Consider the following 18,375-nt stretch of genomic DNA (forward strand, 5'->3'; position numbering starts at 1 on the left):
GTCCACACAAAAATCTGTACATGAATGTACACAGCAGCACTATTCATAATATCCCAAAACAGTAAACAATCTAAATGTCCATCAACTAATGGATAAATAAAATGTGGTATAGCCATGCAATAGAATATTATTTGGCTATATAAAGGAATAAAGTACTGATACATGATAGATGAACCTTGAAAACATTGTGCCAAATCAAAGAATTCAGTCATAAAGGACCACACATTATACGATGCCATTTATAAGAAATGTCCAAAATAGACAAAATCATAAAGAACAGAAACAGAAAGCAGATTGATTAGTGGTCACCAGAGGCTGGGGAAGATGGGGCATAAGAAGTGACTGCCAATGGGTAAAAGATTTCTATTTGGGGTGATGAAAATGAAGATCTCGAAAATCTTCCAGTCTAGTCCATAAGTAAAGGAACAAGGATAGAGAAGAATATTCAGAGTGCTGTGGGAGAACACAGAAGGGATATCTAAAGTAGACTAGGGGTAGCACTGATTCTTGAAGGGAAAGTAAAAGCAAACTAAATGAAATGGAGGCGGAGGGTCTAGAAAGAAGGTACATGATATGCAATGGCACAGAAGACAAATGTTAGAAAACTGAAGGTAGTTAGAACTAGTGGAATGTGATAAGAGAGGAAATGCCAAGAGACAGAACTGGAGATGGATCAAAAGCTTAATAATGAAGGGACTTCTATGCTATACTGAGTGGCTCAGAGTGAATACTGAAGATTTCGACCAGGTGAATAAACAACTAGCCACACATCTTAGAAACATTACTCTGGTTAGCATGTGGTTAATGAATAGAGTGGGGAAAGGTTAGGGGATGGGGAAACCTATTAGGAGTCTGTTGTGGTAACCCAGATGATGGCCTGAGTGAGGTGTCAGTGAAGGGTAAATGAAGGTCACATAGCTCCAGACACATAGTAGGCACTCAGTAACTATTGGTACTTACCCCACATTAATTTTCATGTTTTTTAGTGTTATGATTTCATTTTTTTAATTGAAGTTTTACTACACTCTGACAATGTAATATCCTACCTCTAAGAATGGTGGAAAGTAATCTCTGAAACCTTCTAATCCACAGACAGAACCATAACAGAAAACTATAGATGTTAATACTGTGCCAAGTACCAATGGCAAAATATTCAATTTTCTTTTATAACAATAAAAATGAGTATATACAGTAACGCCGAGAAATAGGGATGTCAGCAAAGCAATGTGGTTTGGAGCCAGATAAATCAAGGTTCAATGCCTTGGTGTGCCAATACCTATGTGATGTTGGGTGAGTTTCTTAACATCTCTACGAGTCTCTGTTCCCTAATCTATAAAATGAGAATAATATCTGTCTTGAGAGGTTGCTGTAAAGATTAAATGTAGGAAAAACAACTTATACAGTGCTTGTACAATATAGACTCTCAAGGAATGGTAGCTATATTATTATATGGAACAGCTGTTTGGTAAATCAGCTAATTAAATCAGGGAAGCCAGAACTCTGAAAGGAAGATACTATTTCATTTAAAGAAGTGAGATTAAGAAATTAAAAAAAAAAAGCCATGTCTCAGCCATTTATCACCTTCTATCGTGATTCTTGTATCTTGAAGACTCAGAATAACTATCATATGAAGGTGAATACTTCTGATGCTTTGAGTCAAGGGTCCCTTCTTTACTGTGAGAGAGTGAAACAGATGGACTTTTCCTGAAAGGAAAATAAAAACTGATTAAACATTTACAGCCTTTAATAACTGAAAGATTTTAAGTACTGCTCAACATTAATATGAGATAAAATCTTGAATAGAAAATATGAAATAATTGTTACAAAGTTTGAGGAAGAAAAGCATTCATTCATAGAAAGGGGTATACAACACATTAAAGAATATCTTCTGCTTTACTATGAGAAATAAACACAAATCAACCCAAGTTATCAATGAATGTGAAGAGAGACTTAAAAATCTATGGATCAAATGTGATGTCAAAATCTAATATAAACAAACAGACAAACATGATCACATCACCCAGCCCTGCCTAAAAAAACTCCCTAATGATTTTTCATTGCTCTAGAATAAACTCCCAAATCCTTAAGGTCTGCAAGGCCCTACCACGATCTGATCCATGCATCGTCTCTCCCATCATTTTCCCCTTTGCTCTCTGCCTCCAGTTCCATTGGTCTTCCTTCGTTTCTCTTCCCACCTTTGCATGTATTGACCTGTCTATTCCTTACTTCCTTTATATCACTAATTCCTTCCTTTTCATCCTCTGGGTCTCACCATAAGCTTTACTTCCTCAGGAAAACTTTCTCTGGCCTTCCTTTGTTGTATATCTCAGAAACACACATTGCTTTCTTTTATAACACTTATCTCAGTAGACCGTGTTCATTCACTTAAGTGACAATTTGATTAATGTCTATTTTCCCCAGTAAACTGTATGCTCATAACTATATTTCCAGAACCCATATTTGCCTAGTGACTGAATATTAACCTATCTATTTCAGCTCTGGTCCTCAGTTGTTTCACGAAGTCTGGAGCGTGTTGCCGCTGGTGGTCATATAGCGTTGCTAGGGGAGGTCCTGAAGCAGTAATGGCATCTGAGATGTGAGTTCGAGTCAACTCTGTCATCTAAATACGAACACACAAAAAGCAAAAGTAGATACAGAAAGACAACGTCAAAAAAGAACAGAGATGGAGCACAGTGTCTTGAAAAGATCACTGGATTGAGAGCAAGCAAACTTTGCCATAACAGACAAAGTGGGCAAGTTATTTAGATTCTTTAAGTCTCAATGGCTTCCTTATAAAAACAGAGAGATAGCATAATTTCTAAGGTTTCACCCAGTTGTATATGTCTACGAATTAGACAAAAAACCTCCAAGTCATATAATAAACCATAGTAAACCAAAAATGAAATCTTCAAGAATCAATTCAATTACTGCTTTAGAAATCTTCTCTGACCAACAAGGTGAAGTACATCTTCCCTACTCTCAGCTGCTACTGCCAATGCTGCATGTATGATTCACTTCGCATTTATTCAATCACTGCCTTGATGACTCGAAGCTATTAAAATCTTTGTTAAGGCTGCCTAAAATTTTCTTGAAAAAGGAGACTCTTCTTTATACTGATTTGCACAATCCTATAGTACTCAATATATAGTAGGTTCATGGCTTTTTAATAATCCTTTCACAAACAATCCTAAACAGGTAACTGCTAAAATAAACAAACTATATACAGATTCTGATATCCTATATAGGGACAGCTTTGTCCTCAGTACAGTAGTAACGGTACTCTGGGTAAAAATAAAACATGTTCATACAAAACAGATCAGTGGCTCCCAGGGACTGAGGTGAGAACTGACTGCAAACGGGCATGAGCGAACTTTTTAGAGTGCTGGAAATACTGTATTTGATTATGGTGGTATTTATAGGAGTGGATAGATAAGACATAGAAATATATTGATATCGGTATCTATATACTTGTCAAAACTCATCAAACTGCATACTTAAAATGGATACATTTAACTGTAAATTATTCAACAATAAAATCAATATTTTTAAAAAAGTCTACTCGAGGGCAGAAATTTAGAGTTCTTCTCCATCGTTTTTTCTGCCTCTAACACTTAAATGTACAAGGCACTGCAATAAAAGACTGAAGTTACTCAGACTGATTAAAAAGAACTAACAGGAAAAGGCTTCTTGGTGGTTCTGACCTCACAGATTTGGTATGCCGCATCTGTGGCGAAGCGGGCGGGCTCTGCTGGCTGAGGAGCTATTTTACAAGCTGCTTCCTGCAGGACTTCAGTTGCATCCCGCTGCGATTTAACCACCTGCTGTAATGATTCTGCGTGGACCTATAAAGAAACAAGATCTTCTGTCATGTCACAGTCTCTCCTTACCCCAAATTAGTTTTAATTTGTAAATTTGTTCCACAGGTCAAATGCCTTATACATACACATGCCTACCTACCTACCTACGCGTGCGTGTGCACGCACACGCACTCGCGCACGCACACGCGCACACACACACACACACACACACACACTTGACTACTATCTGAATTTCACGTCTTTCAGAGTCTATAATCTGGAGTCTTAAAATCATTGCTGGAGTTTAGGTCTTAACTCCACTGTTCATGAGTTGCAGTGTCTACAGACAACTACTACGAACCTCAGTTTCTACTTCTTTAAATTGGGGCTAAATCTTGATGACTTAATGTCATAGCATTGCTACAAAAATCAAATGACATGAAATTAACCCATAGGGCATAATTTACATCTTTTTTTAACTCTCATAGAATTAAAAAAATACTAAAGTGATTTCAAAGATATGCATTTAGGTTTAAGAACTAGTACTGGCTGCAAAATTAGTTACCTGAGCTGCTTTGTTTCGGGTTTCGTCTAATTGTCTCTGACACTCCAGAGCCTCTTGTTCAGCCTTCAATTTTAAAAGGGCCAAGTCTCTTTCATGGCGTTGCTGCTGTGCCTTCAAAAAAGAGAAATGATCAACTATTAATTCAAAAAACTAAACAATTATAACACAATAACCATATTAAACACAAGGCAATTTTCTTAACACAAATCTTTTGAAGCAAACAAATAAAGCCTAAAGACAGTAAATAGGGTAGATATCAACCATTTATCATTTATCAAATATTTACTGACCGCTTACTATGATTTTTTTTACCTCATCATTAAGGCTATTTTAAATAGCAAAGAAAAGAAAAAAATCACAGAAAGCTGAAGAAGAAAACTCTACAAATACCTTTATGATCTGAGCCAGAGACACACTCTCTTGCTGAGCAAGTGAAATGCCTCTAACTCTCTCTACATCTGATAGCTGGCGCACAGACTCCTCAATGGCACTCAAGTAACTGAGTTCGGCCGCCATACGATGCTGGAGACCAGCAGGAGAAAAGCGTTTAGAACCTGGAGGGCATAACAATTGTCAAATGTAAACGTTCACATGAAATTACATCTCAGATTTCTGAAAGTCATTTCTCATTTTAAGAGCCAAAAATAAGTCTGCTTTTCTTTGTAGGAAAAACAGTGACTTATGAGTATAATGCATTTTAATGGTTATCTTTTGTGTGTGGATAAATGGGCAAGTATGTGCACGCACATGTGCATACATATATATACCCACAAACACTTAGAAGTACATACAGCATACATTTTCAGGTGTTTTGACTAAGGCTGGCAAGATGAGAAAAAATCACTACTGAATCTCTCGTGTGTCTTAAATTTTATTTCCCAGCACAGTTTCTGTTTAATACTTCAAAAAGGAATCATATTCATTTGAAATAACACTTCTCTATGGTTCAATTGAAAGAAAATTTTTCAAAATAAATTAGTATCTTATTTTTTAAATTCCAACTGCATGGGTCCACTTGCCTGGTGTTGAAGTCATCTCTGTAGTTGTTCTGCTGGCGGCCATGTTCACATCAGCCACATGAGGCTTAAATCCTGTTACTGTTGGAGACATTATTGCTGAGGACTTAGATCTTTCTAATGAAGTTCCTGGAAGGTCAAACTGCAACAATTTCTGGGAGCTCGGAGACAGGGGAGAAGTTGGAGTCTTCTGAGATCTTCCCTTGTCTGATGAGATGCTAGGAGTTTTATTTGAGAAACATTAGAGAAAGGAAAACTACTTTGGGAACCAGCTACGCAATTCATAAACACAGTGCTTATTACTTTCTTTATTAACATTAGCTTGAAAAAGCTGTGATTCAGGCATTTACTCATTTAACAGTCACTATGTGGAATGAACAACTCTCGAGTACTCCTCTTACTGCTACATTTATAGTGTGAACAAGCTAGGCACAAACCCCACCCAAAATAAGATGGAAAAGGAGTCTCTGGCTTAAATGGCCCCTTAACTCTTTCCTCAACAATGAAACACATCATAAACCACTATTGTAGTATGAGGCAAAGTCCTCTGTTTTATAGCAATAAAATTATAGCCATATGTAAAAGGTAAAATCAAGTCTGTTATTAAAAATGTCTTAAAATATGTCTCTGAAAGAGAATATCATTTTGTATTAAAGAGAAATGAAACCACTCTTTCGTTGTTCCTCTTAACCCAAGTCACAGCAAAATATTATTTTCATACTAACTATCCCTAAGCATTTCATATATGTCCATTTATTTCCACCCACCTTTTAATACTATAGTACTTTCCTGAACTTTCTGCTAAGAAGTAACATCTCATAGCAGTTTGACTGGACAATTCTTAAGGCATTTAATCCAACACAAGGCACATATCCAGCCACTCTTTGAAAAATTAAGGTTATTCTTTAATAATAATATTAAAAAGAATATTGCCTCTCATAACAAGGAAAATGTTGCATTCAATCAATATTTACTGACTAAACACTTAAAGATACTCTATAAAGCAAGTTAGCACAGTTAACATATTTCTAACATACTTTACTAACAAGTTTACTTTTAGTTTTAATAAAATTATGAAATAGTTTTCAAAGGTAAACATTTCTCTTATCCCCAGCATATAAATATTTGAATAAAAGTAGTCTTGAGAGGCACCCACTTGTTTACAGTGACCTTTAATTTTCTACTGATGGTTTATAAGAATACTATTTTTAACAGTATGACAATTTCATTTATGAACCATAAAAAGGATTATCATTACTTCTGTCTCCAAATAGATTTCTCTGAAAAAATTCCAAATGACATCAAAACTACTCTGAATCTCACCTTATAGTTTTACAAGGTGAATTTATATTGTATTTTCTCTACAGAGAAGATTCACCTAGACTAGCACTTCCAAAAGTATGTTTCCAATGTTATTTAGTTTTCCAAAAAATTTAAAAAAAAGGGGGGGGGGGCGGAGAGCTTGGAGACAGAGTGCCTACAGCCAAGTAAGTTAAGAAAAAATAGGCTTTCAAAGTCTGAACTCCTCCTTATCAAAGACTCAAATTACTTCATCCACTGTGAACACCCACAGGTGAGGAAGAGGGGGTCTAGACTATAGTACAGGGGCATTATCAAACTTATTTGGCTACGGATTCTGTTTTAGAAATATCCAACTTTGTAGATTTTGCCAATTAAATCATCAGGTTATCTCTTAAGACAAAAGTAAAGTTTTCTGAATTCCAAAAGCACTATACAGCAATGACAGTACTAATGTCACAACGCTTGCAACATGAAAGCATTAAAAATGATTATCTGTATGTGACACTATGCTAGAAAGAGCAGAGTTCATTTCTGAAAGAAAAAAATAAATCCATGTCTTCTCAGAGCTTAAATTTCCAAAATGACAAAACCAGCGCAGCATATAAAAAGTCACGTGGACAGAGAAGTAGAAACTGTACCTGAAGCAATAACTGACAGTTATTTGCAAGCAACAGGCTAAGCACATAATATATAGTAAAAAGAAGGGAAAAAAATCACAGAGTATGCAAGATCCATAATCAATAAGAGAGTGAGATTTCAAAGTCTGCTCAGGTCATTTAATAAGTTGAGCAGGAGAGAGAAGTTCAGAAGGAGAAATAAACAATGAGACCGAAAGGATGCTAAGTCATTGTGCTGAAAGAGCAGAACACAGCTGAGAAGCAAACTGAACAGACAAAGGAAATGAGATGGTTTGTGGTGGGAGCCCAGTGGAAACACTTCAGATGAAGTTCTTAGAGTTGACCTGGGGGGAAACTGCGAGCTCCCAAAATACCCCAAGGAAAGTAGCTGCTTGGTCAAAGGATTGAGGCAGGAAAGCATCTGTGGCAATGGCATTTAAAAGAGAAAGGGGAGTTGTGCTAGAAGCAGAGAATTCCTGAGGGAGAGGGTGTTAATAGTTTAGCTGAGAGATGGTCATATTCTAAAACATAAAGACTAGAGCTATGAACAAAACTATCCTATTCGTAAAATACAGAAATTTACTAAGTGTATTCTCTGAACATCGACAATATTGTAATTTTAATTAAATATGAATTTCAGTATAAAATGTACATTACCTCACAGAATGCCCAGAAAGGTCCTCCAAAGTGCTGTCAGTGTCAAGAGTCTGTTCATAACCTTTGACAGAAAGTTTGCTACTGGCCCCAGATTTCTTTCCCCGATGAGAGCCACGTTCTGAGCCAGAGTGCACCTTTTCCTCCTCAAGAAGTGAGTTCTGAACATTTCCGGTGAGTGAATCCAGCCCTGCAAAGCAAACTTCTTATAAAACTGACTTCCAATATTAGAAGCTATGAAAGATAATTGATAGATACTTAGTTTCAATAAAATAATAAGTACAGACCAGAATATTTAAAAATTGACTTATTTAAAAAATTTGTTTGTAGCTAAAGCACTTCTTTCATCCTTCTGCTTCCATGTAAGAAAAGTGAAATTTCTTCCATTAACAGCCCCCATCTGCTATTAAAAGATAAACGGTTCTAAAATCAAGGAGTTAAAAAAAGACAAGTATATTAAATAAGAATGAAGTACTATTCAAATCCTACGAAAAAGTAAACAAGAGGAACTCAAAGCTGAGAGAAAAATGGCATCAACTGCCAACTGAACTACACGATCCTTTTGAAAAGCTCTATGGGAAGAACTATATAGCCAGATTCATAAAACTGCTCATATTCTCTGACGCAGAATATCTCACCTAGGAGTATCTTAAAGAGATTACTGATACCAGTAAACAAAAATTATGCATGATATTCAACGCATAACTTTATATATATCATTTTAAAAAGTTCAACCTACATTTGCAACGACAGAAGAGTTTTCTAAATTACATAGCTAATAGTAACTTGAACATTTAAACAGCACTTTGTAATCTAAAATGCACTACATATATATTACTTTATTGCTCTTAAACATCCTATGAAATGAGTACCATATGCTCATTTAATGATGAAGTAATTACAGATCTATGAGGCTAAATAACTTGCTTAAGGATACATGGTCAATAACAGAAGTAGGACATAAACCCAGGCCTCATGACTCTATGTCTAGTACATCGTTCACCTTGATATATTTTCAACAGCGGCATGGGAAAATATTTGTTACACTAAAAAAAAATTGCATATACATTTTAATGGTAACTAAGGTTTTTTAAAGTGTAAATATATGGTTAAAGATCAAAGAAATGGAAAAGTGAAAAAAAATTATATTGGACACCCATGTTCATAGCAGCATTATTTACAATAGCCAAAAGGTGAAACCAACCCAGATGTCCTTCAACAGTTTGATGAATGCATAAACAAAGAAAAATGTGGTTTATACATACAATGAAATATTATTCAGTCTTAGAAAGAAAGGGCATTCTAACATACTGCTACCACATAGATAAACCTTGAAGACGCTAAGTAAAATAAACCAGTCACAAAAGAACAAATATTCTGATTACACACTTAGATAAAGTACCTAGAGTAGGCAAACTCCTGGAGACACAAAGTAAAATAGTTGTTACCAGGGGCTAGGGGGAGGAGGGAGGAGTGAGATGCCATTTTTCATTGTTAGAATAGCAAATATTTTTAAAGAAATGGAACCTTGAGTCATTCAGCACACACAGGAAAGGCTACTCATTGTTTTCATTGGAGTGCAAACTGATACATCCTTTCTGAAAAACAACTTAAAATATGTATAAAAATAATTTTCCATTCCCTTTGACAGAAATTCCACCTCACTCTTAATAATTCATCCTAGGAAGCTATGTAAAGATGAGCACCATAAATTAGATATCATAATGGCGGGGGGGGGGGGGGGGGGACATACAAATAATCTAAGGGATTATTAATCATCAATTAGAAAGGACTCTATCATTTAAAATCTATTTATGATCCCAAGGCTAGAAGCGAGCTGTTAATACTGGTTATCTCTAATTTTTCCATAATAAAGGTGCATTTTTTTTAATAAAAAGTCTTTATTCATTTAACATTGTTCTTTGAAAATAAATACACAATTTAAAATTTTCCTTGATTTCAAACTACTAGAAATTGTATACAATACCATGGTCTATGCAAGAAAGATCTAAAGTCCAATCAAGGGAGTCTATACAAAGAAAATGTTTCCCCTTACTTTAAAAGACTATCAAGTACACAGTATGCAGACACTCTTTTTCTCCACCAGATGGAGTATATACAACAAAAACTGCACTGATTTTAGGACTTGGGGATGAAGAAGAAATTAAGTTTATGATGATGCTGTAAAAAGTAAAATAGAGGGGTTTTTTTAAGGCATTGTGAGAGGGGCAGGGAAGCGAAAAGCCACTAAACTCTACCTATAGTACATACATTCATGTTTAGGTTATAATTTTTTTAAACATATTAAATCATACTGCTTATACTTATACTCAATATATCATATTTTAAGTTGTACAGTATATTAAAGGATAAGATGAATTAGCTTTGGGAGTCGGAAGTCAGAATGCAGGCTTTGCCAATAACTAGTTAGTGACCTTGAGTGAGACACTAACATAAACTAAGTATGAAACTGCAAAATAAAAGAACTGAGCAAGATTGGCATTTCCTAAAATGTGTTCTGCTGAATTCTAATGCCACAATGTGTTGATTAAAGAAATAATTCTATGGTCAAATAATTTAGGATTATACTTCATACTACGGCCTCATCCTCACCCTAAAATAAATAATGCATATTAGCATATTAAAAGTGAACCCAGTAGCAAAGAAGCCTGTTTCACTCTTAAAAGCATTTCCCCACATTTCTGGAACCATGGAGTTCTTTTGTGAGCCTCAGAACACGGATGAAACAGCCTCTCGCACTGAAGCAGTATTTCAGAAGAAAAGACAGACTTTGAGAAGTGCTGGTAACATAATGTCTAATGTTCCTACTAAAGACTTTCAGAACACTGTTGAGAGTAATACTAGGTTAATGATTAAGAAATAATTTCTGCTACCACTCTCACATTGGAAGTATAAAGTGACACTAGCTTTCTGAATAACCATTTGGCAAAATGTATCCAAATTTTAAACAGGGTATAATACTCTTTGCCCCATTATTTCACTTGTAGGATATTCTCTTTAAAAAAAATAAAGAACTAGACTAATGCATAAAGATGCATTTATAAGGATATTCAATATAGCAGTGTCTATAATGGGGGAAAAAAGGAAGAAAAAAACCCTAAATGTCCAGCAACAAGAAATTGGCTAAATTACAATATATTCAAATAACGGAACGCTAGGTGATCATTACAAAGGGTAATCCATATTTACTGACAAAGATATCTATAAGCCACTGAAAGAACAAAACATCATGTATAATAGGATCCCATACACGTAACACTTCCAATTTACATATGCCTACAAATTGTCTGAAAAGATTCTTGCTAAAAATGGTAACGTTTCACACCCATTAGGTTTTCTAGTATTAAAAAAAAACAAAACAAAACAAGTGTTGGCATGGATGTGGAGAAACCGGAACCCCTGCGCATTACTGGTGGGAATGTAAAATGCTGCAGCTGCTATAGAAAACAGTATGGCAGTTCCTCAAAAAATTAAACACAGAAATATCATTTGATCCAATAAGTCCACATCTGGGTATACACACAAAATAATTGAAAGCAGAGACTTGAACTGATATTTATACACCACTGTTCATGGCAACATTATTCACAATAGCCAAAAGGTGGAAAAAAACAAAATGTCCATCAACTGATGAACAGATAAACAAAAAGTGGTATATACATACAATAGAATACTATTCAACTTTTAAAAAAAAGGGACAGTCTGACATACGCTACAACATGGATGAAACGTAAGGGACGTTATGCTAGATGGAATAAGCCAGACACAAAAAGATAAATATTCTTATGCCACTTATATGAAGTGCCTAGAGTAGTCAAACTCATAGAGACAGAAAACAGAACAGTGGTTAGCAGGGCTGGAGGAGACAGGGACAGGGAGTTATTATTTACCGGGGACAGAGTTTTAGTACGGGATGATGAAAAAGTTCTGGAGATGGGACAGTGGTGACTGCTGCACAACAATATGAATGTGTTTAAAGCCATTTAACTGTACACTTAGAAATGGTTAAAATAATAAAGTTTATGTTACATATGTTTTACCACAATAAAAGAAAATAAAACCTAAAAATAATGTTAGCATTGGTTATATGCAGGTAGAGGGATTACAGGTGATTTTTCATTTTTAAATAGTTTTCTATATTTACTAATTTCTCCTCCCCTTCCTTTTTTTTAACTCAATGAGCAATTTTTTACATTTAGAAAAAACAATTTTGGAAGCAAAATCATCCTCTAGGGAAGGACCATCCTGTGAGTTTAAGAGGCTTCTGCCTAATTGCTGTATCTTCTCACCTCTAATTCAACAGAACAAATTATAACCAAATTAAAGCAGTATAGAGGAAAGTGAAGGGTATTCTCCTCAATCACTCAAAAATACTTAGAGTGCCCAAGTACATATTCTATCCATTAATTTCAAGTAAGCATCAAAATTACCATATGAAGCATCTATTATTATGATCTTTATCTTACAGATAAGAAAATTTGAGTATTTAATAATGCTCAGAGATATACATGATATACCATAGTTTTTTAAAAAGCCACTGCAAAACAATATGATTTTGGTTTTTTAAATAGAGATGTGTGTGTGTGTATAAGTATGTGTGTGTATCGTTTTATGTATGTATTAGAAAAATAGGCACCGAAAAGGTTAATAGCAGTTCTCTCTGAGCAGAGGGATCAATGGATATTTCATTCTTGTATGACTGTTTATCTGTAATCCTGTTTTTTATAATTATAAATGAACTCCTTTTGTACTAAGCAAAAGATTTATGTTATATATAAAAAGGTACTGTTATGTTAAATATGAAAGTTAATTTTACATTATCATAAAGTTCATCTAACTTCTTATGGAATCAAATTATAACTTTAGATCACTACCACAAAGTCAATGGTAAGAGAAAAAGTCGCCACGTAGAATTCCACTTACATTCTATCTTTTCCTTTTTTCCCTTCTTTCCTTTAGAAGAAGCAGATGACCGAGACGATGCAGCAGACTGGGCCCCTGATGAATGCTGGGAGGTGACATCCACAGAGGCAAGGTCATAGGCAGACTTTCTGCTAGAATGCTCCTCCTGAAGGCCTAAATTGCTACCACCAATACTGTCAAAAAATAAGTAACAGTAGAAGAAAGAAATAAGTCTTAAAATGCCGCTAAATTATAGATATTTTTTAATCTATTTAATCGCAGAGAGAATATAACTTTAATCAAAGATGCCTTCCACTTTTCTTTTTTCTTTTTCTACTACCATAGGCCTGGATTATTTCCTATGGTTCAATTTATTATTGAGAAAAATTTCAAGGAGTTGTTTATTGAAGTGAAACCAATAAAAATGGATAATTCAGATATGTAATAGAAAAAATAGAATAATGCTGGATACTAGAAAATGTGGCCTCAATTTCTATTTGGATTTATGATTATGTATGATGATTATTTTCCTTCTGATAATCTTATAGGAAACGATATGTTCTACTTCAACCTAGAAATAAAATACAACAAATCATATTGATTGGTGCTATTAAATGTCACCACAATTAAACTTTTACAAGTTTTGATTTAAAAATTCAATCTTTTCATTCGATCTTTTCTTTAGAGCTCAAAATTTAAAACTATACCTTTCCTGCTATAATTTAATAATACTTATCTTCGTAAGTCCAACTAGATAAAATTTTTAAAAGATCATCCAATAATCTTATGTAGGTTACAATTTATAATTTTTGAAGAAAATTATATCAAATGTGAGTAATTACAGACTACTTTATATGGTAACAAAATTTAGGGAGGACATCCTCTCCTGCAAGGTCTGACTCACTCACTATATGACTCTGGACAAGTACCTTAACCTTGGAGCTTTGGTTTCCTGAAGCAGAAATGGCCACATTAGTACTTATCACATCGGGCTGTTGTAAGAATGAATTAACACAGGTAAAGCTCCTCCCTTAGTCCTTTCGATGCCTTGCACATTAAGTGCTCAATAAATATTAATATAACAGTTATTCTTTAAAGCCTCGCAAAATTTTAGATGTTATCCAATCATAAAAAAAAATTTCCTGATTACTTGGGATCATGGAGTCAAGGATCTATCTGGTCATCCTCCATTCTATCAGAGGAAACTATTTCTTATTTCTTTTAACGTTAGTACACTACGGGACAGCTTCCCAATCCCATCCTCTATTGAGGATTCAGAGACTGATTTAACGATCTATGTGCTCGGCTCTGTTCTAAGTGCTTTGTATTTAACTGAATAGTCATAACACTCTTGAGGTAGGTAATATTATTTTTCCCATTTCACGGAGAAGGAAACTGAGGCACAGGACGGTTAAGTAATACACCCAAAAACAACTAATAATCAAGAGAGCCAGGACTTAAATCCGGGCAGTCTGAATACAGAGCCTGTGTTATTAATAACCACTATGCTAGCAAACTCTACATGTGTCCTTAAAAAGGCAAAATTTGACTAATATTCAGACTACAGATCTCATTTCTACATTTTTCTCACCCTTCAGATTATATTCCACATTCTCAACATATTCGTACCTAGGTTCAAGAGCTGATTTTTTTTCTGTCAAAGTCCCACTCCCTGGAGAGGAGACAAAATCATCTTCATACGAAACACTGCTCAGAGGGCTTGGGATGGCATTCAAAGGCCGCGATGCTGATGTTCCTCTTTCCATCCTGTCTTCAAGCCCTGTCAAAAGTAATAATTGAAATGTGTTTTAAAACAAAAATAAAAACACAACAAGCAACACATTCCACAACATAAGAGATTAACAACATGGATTTAGGGACATTTTAGTTTGCTTTTATTAGGGTTTCTTTTCAATTTATCTTTATATTTAAAAATACATTTTTTTAGTTTTAATTATGAAAATTTTCAAACATACATGAAAAGTAGAGAGAAGAGCATAATGAAACCAATGGATCGATCTAGTTTCAGTTAAACCTCTTATTCCATACATCTTTCATTCTCCTTACAAATTATTTTGAAGCAAATCCCAGATACATATCATGTCAACTCTAAATATTTCAGTATAACTATAAAATCTTAATGAAAATCTAAGAGGATTTAAGAACTCAATTTTCTTACAAAAAATAAGGTTGTTGATTTAAAAGCACTTTGTTTTTATCAAAAGAGCTTTAAAATCCAAAGAACTTCAAAAGTACCATTTACAGAAATAAGTGTTAAATAAAAGGGATGAATAGCATATATAAATCTATATAAGATCATAACGAATTGGCTAAATATAAATTCTAAGAAATTGCAATGTGATACCAATGAAGTATAAGATAAACAGATGAAATCGATTCATTTGCCAAATAAGTTGTTCACTATTTAGAATGGAAACAAAAAACTACAGCATCAACAGGTGACTTAAGGCTCAGCCTCACTCTCCAACCTGGAAATTCTAAGGTTATGTTAGCATAAGACAGGTAGAATCCACCTGTGGCAGGAAGAACAGAGGAAAGGACTTTCAAGAATTGAGTCCCTCATAGAAAAGGAAAGTTGTGTTGCAGGATCTCAAGCATAAAAAGGAAACTTTAGAAGTTTTTGTTTCAAGAACCAATTATGTAGCTACATTACTGTGTCGAAGTCTGTATTTAAAATTAACTTTGACAAAGGGTAATAGATTCCGTATTAGATTTGTTTCCGTATTAGAAATGTTACTATAGTTGCCCCCTTTGATTCTTGAACACTATATTCCCAATGATTCACAAGTCACTATTAAGAAATATGCTTTTTTCTCTCTTAATACATAACTATGGTCACAGAAAACCTAGTACACACTTGATACATACCAATCCTGAACATCATCTACGAATTTCTCCAAATTAGACCAAAATTTCTATTACTACCAATCAACTGTTATTATATGACTAAAAAAAAAAAAAATTTTAAAGATTACAGTACTCTAGTTAAAACTTGCAAGTAATTTAGATTTAGACAGTATTTCCATTATCCTCATAATTAACAATGAGAATCTGTACTTAAGTATTATCTTGTACAGATTATGAAATAATTTTTCTTAAGATAACATACAAATGTTACAAGGCTTATTTATTTTTCTCACCTTTTCCATATAATTGATACGATTTTGTAAAAATATTAATGACACTATGTGGACTTCCCTTTGCCAATTCTTCCCAAGGTCCTTTGCCTTGTGTACCACCTATGTGCCCAAAAAGTGGCAAGAATTTTTCAGCTTCCTTCTGAAACTCTTTGATGGGTTCATAAGCATTTCTTTCTCCAGCACAAAATTCCTTTTCTTTTAAGATTTCTGCTACCTTCAAAGGGGGCCGTCCATCTCGGCCCCCCTCTTCTTCAGAGAGACTTCCCTCACTAAGAAGAGGACCTTCACTGACTGATTCTGTGCTGGAACCAAGAGACGTTTTGGCTTTGTCTTGAGAACAAGCTTGCATATCAGAGCTGGAAGAGTCAGTCTGCCTCTTACACAATTGTGCCAGCAGCCCTTCTGGTTTGGGACCAGGGGATCTCATTCTGAAGCTGGATATGGCACTATGAGGTCTTATCACTTCAGGAAGCTTTTTAAATTCACTAAGGTTGCCCACACCAGGAAGCTCATCTTCAAAAGTTGCATGAGATACACAAGTTCCCAGCATCTTTTGAATTCGGGCAGAGAAAACGTCTTCAGTATCCTCTTTCACAGGTGGACTTATAGCCTTGGTCCACGGTCCATCTTCTTGAGGCGTTTGCTGCACATCATACTCAGTGTTCCATACTGACCCATAATTAATGTTAGCCCCAGCTAATTTCTTGGCTTCACTTTCAATCCTGCTAGACAAAGAAGCAGCTGTTGCTTTCAAGGCTTCGATACGATCCAGTTTACTCTTAAATTGGCTGGTACTAGGTTTTAACAAGGCATCTGAATGAGCAACTGGGGAGGTCAGATGTGGTTGAGGTGTAAAGGATAATGGCCCTGAAGCCATATTATGATTCTTCCTGCTTGATAAAATAGATTCAAAATCCTTATGCAAAAGCCCTACATGCTCTAGACTCAAGAGCTGGGAGAGTAAATTTCCAGCTGTTCCAATAGGAGGCTGTGGTTGAGAATGGTGGACTCGTGGGCTCAATCTGTCAGGCTGCATCCATGTAGGTTCCATCAAGTCCCTTCTGCAAGAGAAAGTCACGATATGTTAGTTAACACAACAACTCATAACTAAGCTACCTTCTTAAGTTTTGTTTTTTTTTCTGATTATAAGAGTAATGTATACTCACTGAAAAAAAAAGGACAGGCGAAGAGTATAAAAAAGATAACAAACACTCATAGCTAACCAATAAGAAAGACGCACTATTCATTTTTTCACTCAGAAGTATATCTTTCCGAACATTTTTCTATGTGTATGTTGTATTTTGGTGTTATTTTCACAAAAATGGAATATACTGTTTTGCAAACTGTTTTCTTCGACTAAGATATCACACATTTTAAACTATTAAGAGAAGGCATTATAATCTTTAAAACTGTATACAAAATTCTTTACAACACTGGTTCTATCCTTCCCTTTAAAAATAATGTTATATAAAAAAGAAATGCTTAAGATTGCTCACTATTAACATAGGCATGACATATATTATTTTAATCAACAAATATAAATATATAACGTATTATTTTAATCAACAAATATAAAATAAATGCCAAGCATTTATATTTAACATACTTAAGAAGTCAGATTATTACAATCTTAATTCTTGTAAAAAATTAATGAACATCAAACAATGACTACCAATGCAAAACTCTGAGTACCAGTCATATATAGGGTAGGGTATCCATAAAGTCTAGAAACAGAACAAAGCTGTCCCAGACAACATTATACAATTCACCTACGTTTCCAGACTATAGACACTTTGTGTATTAAGGGTTACTACAGAAACATTAAAGGTTGATGTTAACTATTAAGAAGATCCTTAGAAAAAAATAACATGAGGTATTGTCTGTCCTTGGTCTTGCCCATTATTTTTGGATGATGACATGAAGATAGTTTATCAAATCTGCAGATAACAGAAAGCTGGGAGGCATGGCTAACGCTACGAATTATCAAATTATGATTCAAAGTTATTCACACAGGCTGAAACCTTAGACCAAACTAGTATGGAAAAATGTGAAGTCCTACCAATTATGTTAAAAAAAAAATCATCTGGTGAGTAACCAGGGTGATAAGGGAATTGAAAAGTATGCCATGCAAGGTTTGGTTGGAGGTTACGGTGTAGCAGTGCTTTACACTGGGGGGGTACTATGAAAATGGAATGAGAAAAGGAAGACTAGTGCATAGATTCTATGCCACTGAATACAGACTCTTACAAATGCAAAAGGTGTGAGGTTATTAGGGCCTGAACTAAGCTGGAAGTGTGAGAATGCAAAGGAAGATACAAATATGAAGATACTGCTGAGCAA

General features: G+C 34.8%; 1 protein-coding gene across 6 annotated transcripts in view; it reads right to left on the bottom strand.

The window, feature by feature from the left end:
• The window catches only part of CEP350 (centrosomal protein 350), a 110,961-nt gene that overhangs the window by 57,970 nt on the left and 34,616 nt on the right, over window positions 1-18,375 (bottom strand). For all 6 annotated transcript variants that reach the window (XM_011361217.2, XM_023531246.1, XM_023531247.1 and 3 more), the window contains exons 12-21: window positions 16,036-17,096; window positions 14,504-14,654; window positions 12,896-13,068; window positions 7,955-8,141; window positions 5,382-5,596; window positions 4,753-4,916; window positions 4,363-4,473; window positions 3,702-3,842; window positions 2,484-2,620; window positions 1,582-1,704 (exon numbers count right to left, since the gene is read on the bottom strand). In XM_011361217.2, the coding sequence (XP_011359519.1) occupies window positions 1,582-1,704; window positions 2,484-2,620; window positions 3,702-3,842; window positions 4,363-4,473; window positions 4,753-4,916; window positions 5,382-5,596; window positions 7,955-8,141; window positions 12,896-13,068; window positions 14,504-14,654; window positions 16,036-17,096 (2,463 nt within the window). The remainder of the gene's footprint in view (window positions 1-1,581; window positions 1,705-2,483; window positions 2,621-3,701; window positions 3,843-4,362; window positions 4,474-4,752; window positions 4,917-5,381; window positions 5,597-7,954; window positions 8,142-12,895; window positions 13,069-14,503; window positions 14,655-16,035; window positions 17,097-18,375) is intronic.

This window comes from Pteropus vampyrus, unplaced genomic scaffold, assembly GCF_000151845.1.
Source record: "Pteropus vampyrus isolate Shadow unplaced genomic scaffold, Pvam_2.0 Scaffold65, whole genome shotgun sequence".
NCBI classification, from domain to species: Eukaryota; Metazoa; Chordata; class Mammalia; order Chiroptera; family Pteropodidae; genus Pteropus; species Pteropus vampyrus.